General features: G+C 46.1%; 1 protein-coding gene across 2 annotated transcripts in view; it reads right to left on the bottom strand.

Annotated features, from left to right (window-relative positions):
• The window catches only part of KIF21A (kinesin family member 21A), a 120,789-nt gene extending 99,809 nt beyond the window's left edge, over positions 1-20,980 (bottom strand). Inside the window, exon 1 of one of the 2 annotated variants that reach the window (XM_040978882.1) lies at positions 20,802-20,980. In XM_040978882.1, the coding sequence (XP_040834816.1) occupies positions 20,802-20,845 (44 nt within the window). In that variant the 5' untranslated portion in view covers positions 20,846-20,980. The remainder of the gene's footprint in view (positions 1-20,801) is intronic. The other variant, XM_040978880.1, reaches the window with a different exon arrangement.
• Positions 20,981-22,705: the final 1,725 nt, after the last annotated feature.

The raw sequence follows: 22,705 nt of genomic DNA on the forward strand, positions 1-22,705 counted from the left end.
TCAGTGCAGTCATATTTTCAAATGTTAAAGATATTGGCAACTGTAGCTTTTTAGATTTTACTAAATTGCTATTGACCTTAGGAAACAGAAAAGAACATGTATTAAGTAGTTACTTTAAGCAGGAAGGGGTAAGTTACAATGTAACAGATAAGGGAAGAGCTGTTTTCTTTTTCTTACTAACTGGTAAGTTTCAGGAAGGCCAGAACATTCCTTTTCATTCTGGAAGGATGGTTTGCTCTCTGTGGGAACGGTCACAGCCTACCTGTCCACATGCTTACAAACGACACTGTGATGGGGTACTAGATAATATAAAACCTAAGGAATGGGGAAACGTATTTAAACAGAAGACAGTAACAACATGTCTACAATCTTCAAAATGGCAGAGCAAGCTCTACCACCTCAACTGTTAGTAGGAATCCAGCTTGTCACCTAAACGAACAAAGGGCAGCTGGAGACAGACCAGCATTCTAACCTGTACCTGAACAGACAGCGAGGAACAGTTTTCAGATCTCCCAGCTAGTAAGTCTGCAGGAGTAATCCAAATACATGAAGTGACTTCTTAAATATATTCCCAAATGTATATAGTGAAGACAAATTTCATGTATTACATAAATACGGATTCCAGAGAATAATACTTTGCATCCTACCCTTCCTCCCTCCCTCCATTCTTCCCCCTTCTTTCTTTTAATTTTTACAATGACATACTTTCAACATGCTTTATGATCACAAACTTAATCCACCACTAAAGAAAGAATTCAACAAGAAGCAAGTGGAAAAACCACTGATTGTTGTCATACAGACAATGAATACGAAGCAGACACTGATGCACCTACAGCCACGTCAGCAACAGGAAGGCAGACCTTTGCAACAGGAGCAAGGTTCTTTCTTTCCAGGATAAGTGATGATGCTGTATGATTTTAGCATGAATAGGACACAGTTAGTGCAGCGGCCAGGATATGGTCAAATGGCTGAACTGACCTTTGCTTCAAGGACGAGTTCACATCTCTTTAGCAGCTACTCTATATCAGGAACAGTAGCTAGAACATTCCCTATTTTATCTGCTATCTATTCAACTGCAGAGAGGAAGTGCAATATCTAGTTTGGAATTCAATTCTGTGTAATGGCTGGATTCATACAGAATAGTGTCACATGAGTTAAATCATGGAGAAATGAATGAATGGAATGGACCAGTGAGACATGGAATGCTTGGTGGATCCCAGCTCTACTCTGAAAGCTGTGAGCAGTCGATGCACATTCCAAGAGCTGTATAGGATGCCTTGAAAACTCACCAATACACTTTAAAGCCAGAGGGAATCTTAGAAAAGATTATGTAGATAAAACCAAGAGAAAAAATGCAATTAGCCTAAAGCAAACCCAGGTATTCCAACCCTCCATTCCTGTGGCGATGCCCGCCCATTAGAATGACAACTTAAGGGAACATTCTAAACAAACAAGCAACATCATGGGATCCCCTCACTTCTTAACTCACACAATAAAAGGCCAACAAGAATGGGACTTTATGGTTGTCTTATAAGACCAAGCATAAGCTTCAAGTAGAGCCACCATCCTCACAAGATCTAAGACCAAGTGGCCAAACTGGCCTGTCCGCCACCAGCCCTGATCGCCCGCCCTGCGGCTATGTAAAATAAGGTTAAAGCACTGTGTTTTTCTCTCCCCTCGGAGGATGTTAGTATTTCAATGAGCAAGCCAGATGCAGGGGAGCCCCAAGGTTTTCTCAACTAACAGAGGTGGAAGAGCTGCAAAAGAGGACCCTGGCATCCCAGTGCTGCAGAACTCCGACTTTCCGGTCTCAGGCGGCCCTTCCAGAGGTCAGGCCTGTGCCCCAGGACCCACCTCGAGGGAAGCCTCACACATGTCTTCCAGCCATAAAAACACAGAGCTGCAGAACCTGCCCCTCACCTGATGAAGTCTAAACAGGTAAGAATGTAAAGCGGAGAGGGCTGTCACTCAGCCAGTCACAAGTTTGCCACGGAACAAGACACAGGTATGTCGGACCACTCTGAGCTACAGGGGGTGAAAGGGAAAGTGGTCTAAAATAAGCCACGTCATTGGAATTTTTCCCAGGAAAGCAGACTCTGGGGGCAAAAGGGCACTTAGTGTAGGAAGCTATGAGCACAGCAGGAGATGGAGGCGAAGAAGCCAGGGCCCGCCTCAGAGACCAGACAGAGCGGGCAGCCTCAGAGGCAGCCAGGAGGCACAGGGCCAGTTAGGGACAACAAGGGGCGAGAGTGGAAGCAAGGCCTGCTCTTTAAAGCTCTGCACCAACTCCTTGGAAAGCCCACGGGCAGGCAGCACAGGGACCTGGGAAGGAAGAGCAGACAGCAGAGCCCAAACAGGCCATGCAACGGGATTGGTCCCGTCTCCTTCCCACAACAGGTGCAGTCTCCTGGTAGAGCCAACCAGCTGAAAAGACGAGGCTGACTGGAGTTTAAACCAGGCAGTGTTCTAATTCTTAAAATCAAAGCATCTTTGTGACTAAAAGTAACCTGAGAATACTGAGATCTACCCTAGAGGTTCAAAAGAAAAATCAGTCAACTCCTGACCAAAGCACAAAACAAGGTTTCCTAGCTGCAGCCCATCAAATTCAGCCCACTAAACGACAGGCTGCAGGAAAGTAGTTAGAAAACATGGACTTAGGGGGAAGCTCTTGGAAAACAATGAAGGGAAACAAAACATGAAAGAATAATCAGGAGGATTCGATTTTGTTACATTACTTAAATGGTATTAGGTTGTATAAAAACATAATAAGCAGAAATAACATGCTTTATATTTCAGTGAGAAAATTCTTACATACTTTCAAAATAAACAGATAATACCTCTGCAGTCAGAAAAAAAAATAGTGTGAAATGGTCTTATAAAAACACATGAAAATGTTTACTATTATGCCCATCTTCCTTTTAATATCACTAGTATTGGCCCAGATTTTGTAATCAAAGCAGTCGTTTTCACGATATCAAATGATGAGAAGTAAGACAATTTTGACTTTCAAGAACAGAGATAAAGTCGCTGATAGTATGTTCACCCAACACTGTCAAATAGGATACAGTAATAAAATGGTATCCCACTACACCAAAATAAAATAAATTTTCCTTTTATCTCTCTCACTGGAATCATGAGACACCTCAAAAAATTTCAAGGTTGATTTTATTTTTTTTAAAGGCAGAATTATAGAGGCAGAGAGGAAAAGAGAGAGACTTTTCATCCACTGATCTCCCCCAGAGGGCTGCAATCGCCAGGTCTGATACAACACTTCGCAGAAACGGCTCGGGCATAGCCACTGTACAAAGCTGCTGTGGCCAGCCCTTTCCCCCTTCATCCTTTGCGGGAGAAACCAGCACTCTCTTTTTCCCACTTTTTCTTGCCTTCCTATTGACCATACCTATCCAGTCTCCCTGGCTGGACATTTCCACGGCTCTCAACTTCTGAGTGACTCAGAGCTCCTGTCCCACAAACCTGCAATTTTCTGTCTTCCTGGGTGAACACACCCAGCCACCTAAACGCTGCTGGCTCTTAGAAGTGCATCTTCAAATCAGACATCGTTGCTGAGATCCAAAGTCACATATTCAATCACTGCTTGGCATCTTAAAGAAGATGTCCATCTAACATGCACAAGCTCCTCACCACAGAGAACAACTATTGCTCCCACCCCCTCAAAGCCCAAGCCTATGAATCTACTTGATTCTTCTCACTTTATCACACCCTTTAACAGTGCTAACAGTTCTATCACCACAAATCAACTGTTTTCACCACTTATACTGCTTTTTCACCATCTCTATCCAGGAACACAATATTAGCTTTCTCACCAGCCCCTCATCTGCAGATTTAGTCCTTACAGTAGAAGTTCCTCTTGCACGGAGCAACCAGTGTTCTTTCTTCCGAGATCAGACGAGATCGGGCGCGTTCAGGGTGGTATGGCCGTAGGCCAGTGTTCTTTCTAAAATCTAAGTCAAATCATGTCACATCCCTGCCTTTCCACAAAAATCAAAACGAAGTCCAAGATATACACTCTACATATCAGCTCCTAATTTTTTTATTGTAGACTTTCTCTGTCCTCATTCAGTGTTAGCTCCTTGTGGGTGGAAACTTCTGTCATGCTCATATCCACATCCTTGACACCCACAACACCCTTCCTGGCACATCAGTGGCAGTCGGACATTTTCAGACGGACGGACTAGGCAGCCTCCATGAGAACAAGCAGAAGAATGATGTGGTGGTAGAGACCAGAGCTGACATGCTGTTGATGTGTTAAACACTTGACTTCAAAGGAAAAAGATGAAAAAAAAAAAAAAAGAGTGTGTCCTTGCTCTTAAATATTTCATCTATCATTACAGGACAAAACACACAGCTACACTCAAGACAACAGCCTCAAAAACAGTCTATAAAAAGCCTACATTGGTATATGGGGCAACGATGTTGAGAATATGGTGGTCAGGAAATGCATCCTTAGGAGGAAGCCATTCTATGAAGCATACTCTTTAGTATGTTTTCATGATTGAGGAAGCTAAAGCCTCAGACAGAATGAGCAATTCGGCAATCTACAACTGGGAACGGAGTCAAGTTCATACAAGACTATTGAGATCAAAGTCCACCTTCTCTTAAGACATCATGCTCCGCCACTTTACCCAGACAGGAACCTCTACCAGAATCCAGAGACTAAATCATGCAGCTGTCAAGGCCACCAAGAGGTTTATGCAAGACTCAGCAACAGACCGTCACCAACAACAAGTGTTGACTATCCACTGTCCTTGAGTTTCTGAGTAACAAAGCAGACCGCATCTACTGAGAAAAAAAAATAGCCTGATACCCAAATGACACTGGCGAGGATGAAATGAATATATAGGAAAAAGACACAGTCACAAAAATTTCCTACGGTGTTCAAAATAATGCAATATTTTAGGACATTTCCATAGTCTTCCTACCTCACTCAGATCCAGTCTCGCCATGGTGAATGTTAGTAAAAAAAAACTGTGTGGAAAACAACACGTGTGTAAGTGACCACATGTACACATGTGTATGCTGACATCCTTGTACATGCAGACAATCAGCCGTCATAAATCTCAGCAAGTAGCACACCTATTAAAAGCAGGATAAAACTCTTGGACAGAGTTCAAAAAACAGAATGAGCATGGAAATTAGAAAACAGAGTAAGTTAACTACAGAGCAGAAAAAAAGAAAAATTAAAAAAAACACACACAGCTATGTTAAACATTAGGAAATCACAGATGTGATGGGACTTAAATTACCAAGAGATATTTACTGCACTATTTTGAAAAAGCAGGAAGCTACACTTTTCTGTCTTAGCAAATGGCTGAAAAGAAGTCATTTCATAAAAAATGACACCGGATTCCCAATGTGCAGACAAGACCCTCTCAACAGGCCTGTGTACTTCAAGCACAAAACCCAACACCAACTCACCTTGCATTTCCTTGCAAAGTCTGTTGAGCGCACCCCACCAGGATGTGGCTTATGAACTAACAAACTAAACTGAAGCACGCTGACTTGATCTGAGCTGAACTGAACTTGATGGAAACTACTTATGAGCTTTACAAACTCTCTTAAGAATACCCTTGCTTCATAACTTCTGCCAGGAGCACAATGAGTTCAGACTACTTTCTTTTTGCATCTTGCTAGCGACACTTTTAACAGAGCCTGCAGTGTCCTCGGTACAAGTACTGTCTACTCCACAAAGAGACCCTGAGTCACAGAGGTGTCGCTTTAGTTTCCAGGCACCACATTTAAAACACTGAGTCAGTGGAACAGAAGACATTTCAACTCAAAGTCTAACAGTACTGCCTTTACTATCAAAGCTCATTTTTAAAAGCTGAATTGTAAAAAGAAAAATTACATGCTTTGCAAAAAAAATGTATTGGTTGCTCAAAAGAGAGCACAACGATGACTTATTTTGTAAGCAGAAGTTACAGGCATTGAGTATTTTGTTGTTGAAGTGATCAGACAGTCTGGTTCTCAGCAGGAGGTGCAGAAAGCGACTCAAACATGCAGCGTCAGTTCTGTGTTCTGAGGACAGAGAATTTAATCATCCTCAATGACGAAGGATTCACTGATCACAGGACTGCTTCTGCCACTGCCGTCATTACTTCAATAGCTTATGTGTGACTGTCTTGCTCGTCTATACAGAAAATAGGACTTTATGAGTCATGTTCAAGAGTCCACTCAATCTTCCAACACTCCTATTCTAGGTCCGTGTGTCAGCACAGAGTATCATTTATAATAAACCAATTTGCAAAGGCACAGAGAAGTCCATTTATTTAACAACTCGTATTTCTGTTCCACACAGGTTTAAAAGCTTTTTTGTCATGATTATTTGAGTTTCAGACTTCATTTGTGGATCTTTTATCATTCAGAAGTGTGGTTTTCAACAGAAACAAAACTGATCATCTGTCAAAATCTTCAGTGGTTAATAATACAAAAACAACAAAGATGCAGTCATGGAGTAATGTCCTAAGAAACAGAGTCAGGGTCCAGCATGATGACTGAATCGGCTGATCCTCCACTTTCTAGTGCCAGGACTTCATACGGGCATGGTTCATGTCCCAACTGTCCCACTTCCTATCCAGCTCCCTGTTTATGGTGCAGAAAAAAAGTAGAGGATGGCCCAAAGCCTTGGGACCCTGCACCTCTATAGGAGACCCAGAAGAAGCTACTGGTTCCTGGCTTCAGATTGGCACATCTCCGGCCATTGCAGCCATTTAGGGAGTAAATAAGCATACAGAAGATTTTTCTGTCTCTCCTTCTCTCTGTAAATCTGGCTTTCCAATAAAAATAAACAAATCTTTTAAAAAGAAACCAAGAGGGCCTAGCACAGTAGCCTAGTGGCTTAAGTCCTCACCTTGCACATACTGGGATCCCAGTGCTAATCACAGCGGCCCCGCTTCCCATCAGGCTCCCTGCTTGTGGCCTGGGAAAGCACCGCAGGAGGGCCAAGGCCTTGGGACCCTGCACCCACATGAGAGACCCAAGAGAGGCTCCTGGTTCCTGGCTTTGGTTCAGCTCAGCTCCAGCTGTTACAGCTACTTGGGAAGTGATGGAAGATCTTCTCTATCTCTCCTCTCTGTATATCTGACTTTCCAATAAAAATAAAAATAAATCTTTAAAAAAAAGAAACAGTCACAATTACTTACGTTTTTACATTTAGCATGGTAAAAAAATTAAAAACAAATTATTTACATCATGATGGCACAGAGAAAGGCATGATTAATACATTGCTTTTCTTTAAACATTTATTTTTTATTGGAAAGGCAGATTTACAGAGAGAAGGAGAGACAGAAAGATCTTCCACACACTGGTTTACTCCCATAAACAACTACTACAGCCAGAGCCAAGCCAATCTGAAGCCAGGAGCCAGAGCCTCTTCCAGTCTCCCATGAGGATACAGGATCCCAAATCTTTGGGCCATCCTCCATTACTTTTCCAGATTATAGAAGGGAATTGGATGGAAAGTGGAGGAATCAGGGTATGAACCGCTACCCATAGGATCCCGGCACCTGTAAGGGGAAGAATAGCCAATTGAGCCATCATGCCAGGCCCAGTGTATATATATATATATTTCTTTTTCTTATTTTGAGAAGCAGAGAGGTACAGAGAAAGGACAGCCAGCCATCATAAGCTGCCATCACCTCATTCACTCCCTAAACATCTGCAATTGTGGTTTTGGGTCAGGGCCAGAACCAGGTTCTGAGAGTTCAACACAGCTCTCCCAGGTGGGTGGAGAAGTCCAAGTGCTGAGCTGTTCCCCTGCCTCCTGGGGTCTAAACGAGCAGCACGCTGAGGTCGGGGTGGAACCCTGCACTGTGGTGGAACAATGCAGACATTTTAGCCATTGGACTGAACATACGCGCCCCAAATCTGTCTTTTATTTATGTTAACAAAATAATTTTGTCACTCCCGTCATTCTTCAAAAGTCACTTCAAATTAATCATTCTGCATGGAAGCAATGAGATTATAAAGTCTATGGGTGTGTGTGTGATCACGTCTATCGTTTCAATAAAAGTCTTGTTGATATACGTGAAGGTGTGCCTGGGTTAATGACATACTAAGCAATACATTTAAAAGGCTTAAGGATTAACACGCCAGTCGACTCACCTTGCCAGGTAAATCAATAAGTAACCCCTTATGTCCTTAAAGATAAATAACAAAGAAATCTAATTGCATTAATATACACACCACTAAAGGACAAAGATTAGAAAAACATTTTATTCAAACTTAGCAAGGAAGCACACCATCTCAGGCTTGATTTTCACAGCCCACCATATTCATTTCAAAGAACAAACCCAAACATCATTGTGCCACATAATGCAGTGCTAACAGTTCAGCTGGTGATTTTTATTGCAAATGCATTGTCATCATCCTTTTTCTTCATCATTAGAGAAAGGCATAATAAATTTTAAAAACAGAGTCCAAGTAAAACCTTGAATCTCTGTGAAACAGATTCCTTGCAGAACCAGAATTACGGTGTAGCGCGTGAAGCCATGGCCTGCAACGCCAGCTCCCCACATGAGTGCTGGTTCCTAACGGGGCTGCTCCATGCCAGGCCCAGATGCTCCCTGCTAACGCACAGGGAAAGCAGCACAGGGTGGCCCAGGTACTGGGTCCCCAGCACCCACCGGGAGATCCAGAAGAAACTGCGGGTCCTCGACTTCACCTTGCATGGCCTCAGACATGGAGCAATTTGAGAATGAAACCAGTGGGTCCAAGATCTCTGTCTCTTTCTCAAGTCTCTCTCTTGCTCTATAACTCTGCCTTTCCAATAAATAAAAATAAATCTTAGAAGAAATACAATTTTATAAGTCAGTCCCAATTAACATTAATTGAGGATTATTCTGTGCCAGGTGGTTTTCTCAAATATTTTCTTATAAATATGCAATTAATTATAACCACATGATGTTAGTACTCTTAGTTTTTCTTCATAGAAAAACAAAAGTAGAATTTCAAAGACAAGAGGTCAGCAAAGAAATTATTCCTCCCTTGAACTGATTTGAAAACAAAGTATGGAGAGTCATCAGATAAAACCTGGAAAGAGAAAATAGTTAGAAACAGATAAAAGGGCTGGAGAGAGCGACAGAGCAAAGGAGGAAGAGAAGTAAGACACTAAGACCAAGGACCAGCATCTCCAAGCACAAGACATTTACCACTTTCTTATAACCCTAATAACCCCACAGGGTAAGCATTAACTCCATTTTATAGAAGAGCAAACTGAGATCATAAAGGTTAAGTGGCTATCCTGACGTTCTCATGTGTGACACTAAAGGATATGTTCCTTTCAACAAGCCACACTGCAAGACAAAATGAAAAGGAAGAGGTAGAATGTGCGGGAAAGGCCATGGCAGGTGATGGAAAGCTAGAAAGAGAGAAGGGAGACGAAGCAGGTGTCCCTGTGCCCTGACAAGCAAGGTAAGACAGCTTCATGGCCGCTGAGCTTCACTCAGGGCTGCAGGTGCACAGAACTGCAGAACCAGGAAGGCTGCTGGAGTCCAAGGACTCTTCCTCCCATCCCACTGTCCAAGGAAGTGCTGTGAAGGACAGACAGACAAGGGATGCGCTGGGAGTGCCAGACGTGTGCTGAGCACACAGCAGGTGCAGCATGGCCTGGCCCCACACAGGATACAATCAACAGGTGCTTTCTCAAAGGCAAGAAGTCATGCTATTGGTGAGCGTATATTTCTAGGCCACAGTGAGAGCCGTTTTCATGTTAATTTAAAAGCAGGCACAGTTCAGAAAGGACCAAAAATTTCCATGTCAAAATGACAATCAATAGGATTTCACATTTCAACTTTCCTTTTTTTTTTTTTTTTTTACAAAGTCATACACCTTTCTTAAGGTTCCTCTACCAGAGCAGCAGCTTGGGAATCTTTTTCATCAACTGATATTGAAAAACAAATATCCTTCGTTGATTAATGCTAGTAGATAGTATATGACATTGGTCATATTCATTCAACACCTTAATGGATTTTGTGTTGGGATATGTGAGCATAGGTGTATTTCATGTCAGTCCTGGTTCAAAACTGCAGCTTCGTCATCATGGGTGATTTTAGTCTCAAACACAATGGGCCCTCCCAGAACGCCCGTGCACACATACAAGTGGAATCCATCTGGTGCTACCTGGTTCCGAGGGGCCATAGAGTTAAAGAAGACCCCAGTCTGCAGAAAGGAGACAAGTACCCATCGTCACAGAAGGAGACTTTCAACAACTTCACTTAATAAGGGCTTGGGCTTGGTGATATGGGGCAAGGGAAATAAATCCTGAGACAAAGTCTGAAACGAAAGCTAGGTCTAGACAAATAAAACAGGATACTGGAGGGAAGGTTACGACCTTCAAGCATATGAGTTTGCCACAGTAAAACAAACCTGATACTTGGCATGGCAGAGTAAAATCCACCACTCATTGACCTGTGGCTTTGTCTAGGACTGTCCCAGAAGAACAGTTTCATTGACTTCAGTGGCTTGGAATAATAAGATGTTATCCTAACACAGCACATCTTGATGCTGACATGGGGGAGTGGTAACAATGAAGCATCAACCTGTCTTCTGTAAAGCATCTTCAAGAACATAACACTTGGTCACAGATTCTGCATGAGTCTTCTCCCAAAGCCTTCTGAAAGTTCTCAGGAGTAGAATCAGTGTTCAACAGAAATGCAAATGCGACCAACATCATAACTCAGAGAAGCAAGTCTAACGTCCTTCTTAAACAATACTTATCCTAATGAATTATTGAAATAAAGCAGATACTGTCTAGTATTACACATGTTGCTCAAAATGTCCTTCTTAATATAAAGACATGGAAAATGTTTTCTGTTATAATCTAAAGCGGTAAATATCAGGCAACAATTGGAATTCACAAGCTAACTACAGTAATTTTTAAAAACTGTATATGCTTATGGAAAAACAGTAATAAGAAGTACGTCAAAACGGTGAACTATAATTGGTTGCTTTTCTCATCTGTGTCCTGATACTTTTCCTAATGTGATCACATCACTTCCTTAATAGAAAAAAATCAAATAAGAATAACTTCCTTATCAAATTAGATGATCTGTTTTTAGACCACCAGACTGCAAGATCTATTTCCCACTAGTAGGAACCAGTCTTCTAACAAAGCATCCCCAGCTAAGTCTTCACATGGCTGTACCAGAGTAGGACAGACATGTCTGCAGGAGAGCTAAGGCCCAGGAAAAAAAGCAGGAGATGTGAATTTATTATAAAAGTTATACTACTATATTATTTGTTATTTCTGGTGCAATTATTACGTTTACCTCTTACAACCTCTTCAGTCAGCAGCGTAGTTTGGCAGCTTGCTATCAGAGAGATGTGACAAAGCCAAAAGTATGTGGCAACAGCCATCTCAAAGACCAGAGCCAGCCAATCAGAAAGAAAAGTCACCATATTCTTACACTAAACATCCAGTGGCAAGTCATATCACTTTAACTACGGTTAATCTCACAAAGTATATGATGATAACTTTACAAAACACGAAAAGCCACACCAGTTTAAAACCCTATGTGAAAAAAAAAATTAAATAGTGGATTCTATTAAACTATAAGAAGATTGTGGCAGGGTAGGGCAGGGCAATACCTGATTTACCATGCAGGGTTCCCTCTGTTATGTCAGACTGCTCAATGGCTTTCATATTTCCAGCCTAAATGATTCCAGTAGTACACAATGGAACCCAATAATCTGGATGCATGTAGACCAAACAAAACACGCGTTCAGCACATCCACAGATCAACGGGACCGTCAGTGACAGCCACAGCTCTCCCAAGTGAAAAATAATATCAGATCCTATTTTTAAAATGACAGTCCTGCTGTGCTCCGTGCGATCTCAAGCGCTGGGAAGAATCCTTGAGTTGCCCCTAACATTTCACCCTTGGCTGTACGCGGGACCCTCACTTGTCCGGCACCCAGGGGCACCATTCCTTTTGGCTCCTTCCTCTGACGCAAGAAGCAGATGGTGGAGAGTCACCCAGGAGACTAAATCCGGGGCTAAAGCTGTCACGACCTTCACTCCAATCTGGACACTGAGGTATCTGTCTGTTTCATGTCAAAAAACTTGATGTCCTTCGAACATGCACTACCCTCTGGAGAAAAAAAAGTAAATATTCTTCAAGTTTTAGAAACATTGTCAAGCAGACGATCAAAACCGTAGTTCTGTTTATGTCTCTCCAGTTGGAATTTCAGAAGCAGAGAGAGAAGAATCATACAGGGAGGGTGGGTGGCCCTAAAAGTAGACATTTCTCTACCTGGGAGCAGCTGGAAAAGTCTGGCATAGGATTTAGGACAACTATTGGATGACAGGCCTCCATTACAATCAAATGTGTTTTCTTTATCTTCTGAAACAAGGATAAAAAGGGTTCAGATGTTATTCAAAGCTAAGAAACCATTTACACCTAGTGAATTATATTAAAAATCGGGTCTGTTTGAATCACTCCAATTTCTGTCTCTAGCCTCTACTGCACAGAGCTTCACCCCACCCTGTCCTCCACCCCACCTGCCCCAAGGCAAGGCTGCTGTCACTGGAATGGGCTTCAATCCTTTAATTTTTAAAGTAAAAAAAAAAAAAAAAAAAAAAAACTTAGGAATTCATGGCAGGGCCCCGTCACACATCTCAGGGTTAGAATTTGACACAAGGTTGTATTACCTCCGCGGACCAGCCTTGCGGCTAGCAGGTGAAACCACCACTGAGAGGCTAGCTGACCACGGCATCCCAGGATGGGAAGCAGCCAGTGTCCCAGCTGCTCCACTTCGGGTTCAGCTCCCTGCCCACGGTCCAAGCAGAAGGTAGCACAGGAGTTTGGGCCCCTGCCATCGTGTGAGAGAAGCTCCTTGACCCTGGTGTTAGCTGCATCAGCCCTAGCCCTGAAGACCAGAATATGGAAAACTCTTTCTGCTCTTTTCCTTCTTCCCTCCTTTCCTCTCATTCCTTCCCTCTTCATTTCATTCTTACCTTCTTTCTTTCTCCTTTTTCTCTGTAACTCTTTCAAATAAATGCACATTTTTTAATTACCTCCAAATTAGACTCCACACAAATTTCATTTCCACGGTGGTTGCTAAAGCATCAGTGTGGGACCAGAGTGTTAGCAAGACTAGTTAATCCTCCACCTCCAAGCACTGGGGTCCCATGAGGGCACTAGTTCGTACCCCAGTCGCTCCACTTCCCATCCAGTTCCCTGCTTCTGACTTGGGAAAGCAGTAGAAGACGGTCCAAGTGCTTGGGACCCTGCACCCATGTGGGTGATCCCAAAGAGGATCCTGGCTCCCATCTTTGGACGGGTTCAGCTGCAACCACTGTGGCCATTTTGGGAGTGAACGTGTGGGTGGAAATTCTCCCTCTCTGTCTCTCCTTCTCTTTATAAATCTGCCTTCCCAATAAAAAGAAATCTTTTTTAAAAAAAGCAAAAATAAAGCATCAATGCATTACATATAACTGTGGAAAACAGTTAACTTTTTTTTTGTTAGACCTTGATTTCTCCTTCTGGGGTTCCGGTATTTACCCTGGAGACGCGTCTGTTAAAATCACTGGCCCAGTGCCTAGAACAGACACACTCCTAAACCAAGTGAAGGGCACCAGGCAGAGGCGACAGAGCTGGGGGCGGGGTTCATCACAATGTCCAGTTAAACTAGTCAACACCACATCAGGAACTAAAATCGCAGGTTTAGTTTTTTTTTTTTTTTCAAATACAAAAATATTCTATCTCTGGAGGTCTGCTAGCAGAACATGAAGTCCTAAACTCCACAGCGCCGCACAGCAAGAGGGCTTGAACTGTCAGAGTGAAGCCAGCGCGTGAGTGTCGAGTTGAACTCCTTCAACTGGCGTGGTCTCCGTTGCCTCCGACACCTTGAAACCAGAGTCTCCATCAGCACATGCCTTCAGCATCGTGGCGATACGTATAGGGAGGTTTAAAAATACACCTTTAATCTGTGCATTTTCAGTAATTTCAAACAACAGAAGAATAGCAAATATAGTTCTTTAACATTCAAAAATATCACATAACAATTGCAGGCTGTCATGAAAATTGTTCCCTCGGCTCCACTATCACTGAATTCCAATAAGGCCTGAGGAGGCAGACATTGTCGAACAGGGGGTTAAGCAGCTGCTGGTGAGTCCACATCAGACTGCCAGCTCCCGTCCCCCCACACTTCCTACCCAGCTTCCTGCTCAAGCACCTGGGAAGGTAGTAAGTGTTTTAGCCCAAGGACTCGGCCCCTCCCGCCATGTGCAAGACAAAATAAAATGGCTCCTGCGTTTGGCCTGCTTGCTACAAGCCGCAACATGCACATCAGCAGTGAACCAGCACTCCCCCACCTCTCTCGCTCTCTGTCACTCTGCCTTTCAAAGCAAGAATATTTAAAAAATAAATAAATACATAAAGCCTGAGCTGACAGAAGATTACATAATGAGTCCACTGGGAAACCAAGACAAAACACAGAATTCGCAAAGCCTCGTTGCAGAGGGAGGCACTTAGAGACAACTACAAACAATTTTTCTTTATTCTGAATAACACAAGTCCAAGGATTTGAAGGAAGGACATGTTATTAGGAGTCCACTGCTGTGTTGCAGCAGGTTAAGCCCCACCCTGGGAGGCCAACAGTGGCTTCCCATATTGTAGTGTCAGTTCGAGTCCCAGCTACTATATGTTCAATGCAGTTCCCTGCTAACAGGCCTGGGAAGGCAGTGGATCATAGCCCAAGTGTTTGGGCTCTTGTCACCCAATTCTGTGTGGGGGATCCACATAGAATTTCAGGCCCTGGCTTCGGCCTGGTCCAGCTGCTCGTCTGCAACAGGCATCTGGGGAGTGAATGAGCAGACAAGTTTATTTCTCTTTCCTTTTCTTCTATTACCCTGCCTTTTGACTAAATAGGACATCGGGAGGGTGGGTGGATGAAGCCCTGTCCATTGTCTGGCCTGTATTTTTATTTTTATTGATGTGCTTTCCTCTCTGATTCTCAAACTCAGAAGATGTCAGGTCATGTCTGATTTTGACAAAAAAAAAACAGCCAGTGATAGGGCAGAATCTTACAGGTGGGGAAAAGCATCTACAATAACCCATACTCCAAGTCCACTTCCTTGAATACGAATGGATGAGAAGTAGAAGATGGGAAAGATCACGGTCTTAGCTGCCAAGACAATTTCAGTTTCCGTGGCTTCACTAAACTGGAATTTCCAGTGCATCACTCATTACCCCATAATTACGCATCAAAATATTAGTCCATTAACAGTTGAGATGGCAAGAGCACAAGGCATAATAACTGAATATGAAACCTGACGTTTCACGAAGTCCTAAATAACAAACGCTACGTTAATAAAACATGTCTGAAGAAATGTCTCTTCCTATTTTGTAAATAAGCTAATTCACTGACTTTCAAGTTGCACCATCTGCAAACTCTTTCATTTTTTTGCTTTCATTTCCATTAGACCCTAATGCAAACACGAAAACCTGTAAGTGAGGTGTGGATATGAGACCAAGTAGAACATGATATAAATAATATCCTACTGACGCATGTTTTGGAGTTCAATCTATGAAATACATTTGGAAGCAAGGCTTTTGTTCAAAAATCCAGAAAATAACCAAATTAAACAATGCACTTGAGAAAAGTACGATACAAACTTCATTGTACCAATCAGTCTTCATTTATAGCACATGCTATTAATTCTATCTCATGTTTAATCCCACATATTTTGGGCATTCAAACAGCACATACAGCTAGGTCTAAGCTGAAAGAAAGTGTGATAGGACAGAGTTTGGTGCACACTAAGTGCTTATTAAAAAATATTTTCAGTAAGAAGCGAAGAAGGCATAAATAAAACCAAAATCAGATTCAACCACTTAGGATGCCACATCGCATTCTGCATTTCCTCAGAAGGAGTCCGACCTCAGCTTCTGACCCAGCTCCCACCTGGGAGGAAGTGATGGCTCAAGGACTTGCGCGCGCCTCGCCAGCCAAGTGCCCGACCCAAATGGAATTCCTGGCTCCTGGCTGTGGGCAGGCCCAGTCTCAGCTACTGCATTTGGGGGATGAGCCCGCAGATGGAAGACGGCTCGATCTGTCTCTTTCCTCTGCCTCTCCTCCACTTCATATGAAATACAAAAATTTTGAAAAACACATTTCCCAAATCATTTACTTGCCCCCACATTTTTCAATATTAATTATTTCAATTAATTTACCTCAGATGTGTCTTTAGCACTGCAGCTTAAAATATCTATCACATTGAAATTAATAAAGAAACATTTTAAATGGTCAAAGAGTACGTGCACGCGAGAACAGCAACCTGCACGGGACTGCAGTCCTGGTCCTCACTGAGAAACCCTGCCCAAGCACCCAATATCTCCAGCAGGCATTTTCCCTCCAAAAAGTGGGGACAGTCCATCCAGAATACTGCTGAGAACTGTAACATAAAGTAGAAGAATGGGGCAAAGGAGCCACAACAGCCTAAACATTTCTTCTTTGGTAAGAAGGGTACCCAAAGTAAACACATTATCAGGACAAACTCGAGATGTCACAACAACCCCTCGCTACTGACACAAGAGCAGCATGGTAGCAACAGTGACAAACAGCTACCCCTGCCAGTAGCCAGCACGTGCCATGTACTCACAGCTCCCCTCTCCCGGCTGCCGCCTCAGCGTGGGGAAAACGAGCAGAGCAAGGAGGTCACATTGCACACGGGTGCCAAGAACAGACCTAATACCAACTGCCCAAAGAGCCCACAAGCCTTCTGAGCAACGGCATTTTCTGTAAGTGCTGAGGGCAGTGAAGACACAGCACACCGACACGCAAATCAGACCATACCACATGCTAATCCGAACGCAAGGCCAAGGTTACAGGCCAAACCCAAAGCAAGTTCAGACACCACACACAGACAATGACACCAACACAAAGTCCCTTGGGTATCTCCATTTTCATCAAGCTTTCAACATATTCTGCAAGCTAAATTTCCTGAAAAGGAAGAAGTTACAGTCTTGTTGCGTCAGCACTTAAAGGTAGGGAAAGAGCAAAGGAGGCATCCTCTCATGATGTCTGAGAGAATACAAAGCGTTGAATTCCCCCGATCTCTGGGAGCTGAGAGTCCAATACCACACACCTCGATAACAGGACTGACACAGACACTACAACCCACTGCGCATGTCGGGATGACAGCCAGCATACTTTGTGGAACGTCAACAACCATGCAGAGCCCCCACTCGGTGCCAGTCTACATCCGTCCACCTTGAGAAAAATGCTATGAGCAAGCAGGTGTACGCGGGTTCGTGTCTGTTGGTAGATATGTGAGTACACTCAAAGAGCAGACACCTGTCATCCTGGCGTTTGCTGATGAGTGGTCAATCAATGATAGCACGTCTGTGAATAGCTTTATTTGGTGCTTCATCCTCACGTTAACCTGGTTATAGAGAAGCACTCTCCAGCAACGCTCACCACGGGAACCATCTAGGTGCCTTGGAAGTTTCTTCCAGCACATTCTAGATCACACACACAAAAGATGAAATGAATTAAACAACACTTCATATACCAGAATGAAATAAAAATATTGTTTCAATATAGAATTTAAAAAAAAAAAAAGGTGAGGCCTTTTCTAAGTCTTTGAATCTCGTGTTTACATTACACTTGTACCACCTGTCAATGTGGAACAAAATCTTGATAGGAAATACTGCACCAGTAATTACATTTCATAAACTTCACAGCTGAAAAAGGAAAGCCACATGACCAAGTTTTTCCAAGGATGTGGAAAAGTTTCCTGTAACTGAATCAAGGACCAATCTTTTACATTGAAATTCACTCGAATACAATTTCGAGTTTGGTTCCTTAGTAGTTTTCACCAAAACTCAAAATCCATACAGGGCTGGATAATAACTAAGACTCCCACAACGAAAGGTCACCACTCGGAACACCTTGAATATTCCCTGCCAAAAGGCACTGTTGAAAACGGAATACAAATCTTGCTCCCTGGACGAGAAGCTTCCCTGTTGAACCTCCCTCCCAAAGCCTGGTAGGGGCCCGGTACTTGTTTAGAGAAACCCACAGCAGACTCCCGGACTTGCACATGCTCCTCAGCTTCCACAGCTAATGACACGAGCCCCTCCGAGATGCTGTGTGCATCTACACACGTGCAGTCAAGTCTCCGGCACCTGCTCTTACACTATTCGCGGAAGGGAAAAGCAGGTCAAATGCCTGTGTTGGTTCTGTGTATAGATTCAACATTTTTTGTTGATTTATTTATCCTGCTGACAAAGCCAGCCACAGACTGCAAGACAGGATTGAGGACACTGGGAAGACAACCCGGAAAGGTCTTAGCTGGCTTCAGCTCGGGTCTTGTTTTAATGAGCGCTGTCTATTCTTGCAGTGCCAGGGTGTGAATACCCCATGAAAGCCATTCATCAGGACCTGAACTAGAGCCCAGACAGGAAGAAGCAACTGACCTTCGGCTAAGTAGGACTCTGCAAAGCAGGCTCTTGCCTCTCACCTAAGCTGGCTGGAGGGTCAGCTGTCTAGGTTGGAACTCCGGTTCTGCCGTTTGAAACCAGCTGACTTCAGGCAATTTACTTAAATCTTTCTGTGTTTCATTTGTAAAATGGACATTATGATTATAGGATCTAGCTCATTAGTTGCTATGAAGAGTAAACAAGATTTTTAACTTGTTGTAAAACATCTTAACACACAGCACTGACCCTGACAGCTGGCCAACAGTTAACACTATTTTTGTGTCAAAAGTAGTGACAACAGAGATGGAGAAAAAAAATCAGTAAAATGTTCACCAACCATCTATCATAAAGGAATAAGGCACATCCAAGCACCTCAAAAATACTACAGAGCTACATAAACATGGCATTTCTATCCTATATAGAGAAATTTTAGCTCAGAAAACAATGCATTCAATTAAAAAAAAAATCCCCACACTAAATGAGATGTTCCTTATGTGGTTTTCTAAGTTCTACCAAAGTTTTTATGAAGCTTTTGCCCAAAAAAACCAGACCCCATAGCACACCAGAACCAAAGTCACCACGGAAAGTTACACTAGGCTCAGCCTGGTTCCACCTAGCTCCACTGGAAGGAACTTTGCGTCCAACAGAATGGTCAACAGGTAGCCTGGGACACCTTGGAGGGGTCACACAATCTGGAAAAATGGTTCTTTCACAGGCCCGTGCTCTGTTCTTATTAAGACATTACGTTCTGCCTTCACCTTCCAGACCAGATCTGTTCAGAAAACGGCCCCTTGCTGGCCTTCCTGGCTCCCACTGCTCTCCCTGCTCTCAACCCACCATCCTCAATGCGAATCAAAGGCCACAAGGGAGGGAGCAGCAGCAATGCGACACAAATCAAACCAACAGAAATCACCTAAGATAACCAAGCAGGCTGGTTGTTGTTTTTAAGAATTATTTATATTCTATTAGAAAGTCAGATTAACAGAGAGGAGAGACAGAAAAATCCTCTGTTCACTCCCCAAGTGGCTGCAATGGCTGGAGCCTCGCCGATCCAGAGCCAGCAGCCAGGAGCTTCTTTCAGGTCTCTCTCGCTGGTACAAGGTCCCAAGGCTCTGGACCATCCTTGACTGCTTTCCCACGCCACAGGCAGGGAGCTGGATGGGAAGTGGGGCTGCAGGGACACGAAGCAGCACCCACATGGGATCCTGACACATGCAAGGCTATCAGCAGGCAGGCCGGGAAAGCTGCTTGTGAACAGGTGATTCTCAAGGGCCATAAAACTGTCACCTCCGTGGGAGGTCATTTCCACCTCCCTAAAACAAGGAACCAAAAAAGAAAACAAGACTTCCAGCTGATGCTTCCCACAGCTTCAAGATACAAAGTGTCTAAAACTGCTCTTTCAGTGCCCAATCAAGAAGCACCCTTTGTAACAACCAGCACAGGCACGCTTTCGGGATAGAATTCTTAAAATAATTTCTCAGGAAGAGAGCCCAAGTGGAAGGCCTAATTTCTTGTTGGAGAGCTCGTGTTCATCCATGAAGAGCAAAAATTAACGGTAAATGCCGAGGCCAGGCGAGCCCACGTCACTACAGCACCGCAGCTTCATTCATGTTTCCAGGAGCGCAATGATGTTGCAATTTTCCAGCAACAACTGTCAGTGGCCTTGCCAGGCATTGAAACGACACCAAGCCCCACTGTGACAGACCAGTCATTGAAAGACCCATGCCCACGCAGGTGCGATATCGCTATTAGACACCGACTGTATGCTTCTGCAGCCTCCGATGGTCACGGTCACCCGGGGACCCTTCCTCTCACTCAAGACTCTCCCCTCCTCCGGCAGACCCACCCCTGGGTGGCGATGGGAGGTGGCAATCGGACCCTAAAACACCATTCCCAGCGCCACACCCCGCACGGGCCAGATCCCTGCCCGAGTCCGCGCGCCGGGGTGTCCCCGGTCCCCGTGACGCCCGGCCTCGGGGACCCGCGGGAGCGGCGCGCCCCGGGCTTTGTCTCGGCCTCGGGAGGCCGCCGCCGCCCGCGCGCCCCTGCCAGATTCTAAAATAATCAGACACTGCGCCGGCAAACCGGACCAGCGACCGCCCGTGCGGCCACGCCGAGGCGACAGTCCCCGCGCGTGGGATCTCCCCCGTGAGGGGTCCGGACGCCCTCACCTCACCCCACTCAGCCGGGGCCAGCCGGTCACCTGCGCTCGCCCTCCACAGGCGACAGGGCGCCGCGGGTTCCGAGGAAGCGTGCCCCGCTGCCTCAGTTTCCCCAGCCGCCGGCTCCGGCCGGACGCCCCTCACTCAGCCCCGGCCAGGTCGCCGCGCGCCCTCCGCCCACGCAGGTCCCGCTCACCTGACAGCCACCCGCACGGAGCTCTCGTCCGCGGAGCCCCACATGCCGGCGGCGAGCAGCGGCCGGGCCCTCGGGCTGAGGCGGCGCCGGTGTCGCGGCGCTCGGGCTGCAGCAGGCTGGGCGGCAGGGGGCGGCCGGCTCACCTCCGCCGCGCTCCAGCCATGTTGGGCGACTGAATGGCGAGGCGGCGGCGGCGCGCGGGCGGCGGTGCACGGCCCGCCTGCGCCCGCCCCTTCTGCCCCGTCACCCCCCGGAGCTGGGGCGGGCCCCGCGCTTCAAAGGGAGCGCGGCGAGCGGTGGCCGGGCCTCCCGGCGGCGGCGGCGGCGCTCCCGGCCGGCCTGGGCCTCCCGGCGGCGGCACGGCGCACGCCAGCCCGCGGGGCGCGCAGCCTCGGCCACTCGCGCCGGCGACCACGGCCACCTCACGCTGCCCGCGGCGGGCGCCGTGTGAGGCTGCCGGGAAGGCGCCCCAGCAGGCCCCGGGGCTGCGCGCTCTGCGCTGCTGTGCGGGAAGGAGCGGCCGGTGCTCGCCCGGGAGCCTGTGTGCTGGCCCAGCCGCAGCCGGATTCGCTGGCTCCGGGAGCAGCGGCTTTGTCTCCGCCCTTGGCCTCCTCCTGGGCTCCCGGGCCTGGACTTTGACCCGGTGTGCGGACGCGCGGCCGCGGTGCGCGCCGAGCCAGCCGAGCCACCAGCCGCGGCCGTGTGGCCGTGGGAATCCGCCCGAGACTGCTGAATGCGCTTCTGTTGCACTGGCCCGCGCCCTGGTACCGCCAAGCGTCCGCAGAATACCCACCCCGACGTGCTGGGCCCATACACACTTGCTCGGGGCTGCGCAGCCTCAGCCGCGGGCTGTGCGGACATAGGCCCATTGTGGCTTCTGCCTGTCACTATTGTGTGTCTGCGGAGACAGCCTGTGTTCGCTTCTGCCACACAGAGACCTCTGTGGCCTGCTCCATACATTGGCACAGATAAACATGCGGTTCCGATGAAGTGCAAGATAGAGTAAATAACACTAGGCAAATAGGAGCCTTGTCCTGAAAACACAGCAGCCTAAAACCGCGTCCCGAATGGTGCCTGAGCTCAGAGGAGGAGGCAGCGCAGCGCAAACAAAAGGGTTTAGCTGTGGACATATGGCCCGGCAGCCAAGACACCTGCCTCCCCTCTGCCTTCCAGCTCACATGCACCATGGGAGGCAGCAGGTGGCTCAGTACTTGGGTCTGCCTCGCACACAGGGGTCAACTGCTGGATGGGGTAACTCTCGCATTCTCTCTCTCCACAAAAAAAGAAGCGGGGGGGGGGGGTTAAGGGAAGCACCCCAGTGAGCACAATGGGAGCAGTAACATCCTGGAGCCATGCGAAGGCTTGTGGCAAACGTAACTGCGGGTTGTCCCTCAAACTACACCTAAATCTTCCCGGATTCTGAAGTGTAGAAGACAGACGCTGTGAATGCGCCTTCGGCAGGTGCAGCGGCCAAGCGCTCCGCCCGGTCTTCCGGCATCACTTCTGGTCCCGCCAGTCGGCCCTGTCGCATTTTGTTTTGTCTTTTAAATATGTATGTATGCATTCATGTATGTATTGGAAAGGCAGATATTCAGAGAGGAGGAGAGACAGAGGGAAATACCTTCCTTTGATGGTTCACTCCCCAAGCGGCCCCAACAGCTGGAGCTGAGACAGTCCGAAGAAGCCAGGAGATTCCTCCCAGTCTCGCACGTGGGTGCATGGTCCCAAGGCTTTGGGCCATCCTTGACTGCTTTCCCAGGCCACAAGCAGGGAGCTGGATGGGAAGCGGGATCCCCGGGATTAGAACCAGTGTCCATATGGGATTCTGGTGCATGCAAGACAAGGACTTTAGCCACTAGGCTACTGCGCTGGGCCCCAGCCTTGCACTTTGGATGGATGACAGC

Source organism: Ochotona curzoniae, unplaced genomic scaffold (genome assembly GCF_017591425.1).
Source record: "Ochotona curzoniae isolate NIBS_2020 unplaced genomic scaffold, NIBS_Ocur_1.0 contig_2927, whole genome shotgun sequence".
In the NCBI taxonomy this organism is placed as follows: Eukaryota; Metazoa; Chordata; class Mammalia; order Lagomorpha; family Ochotonidae; genus Ochotona; species Ochotona curzoniae.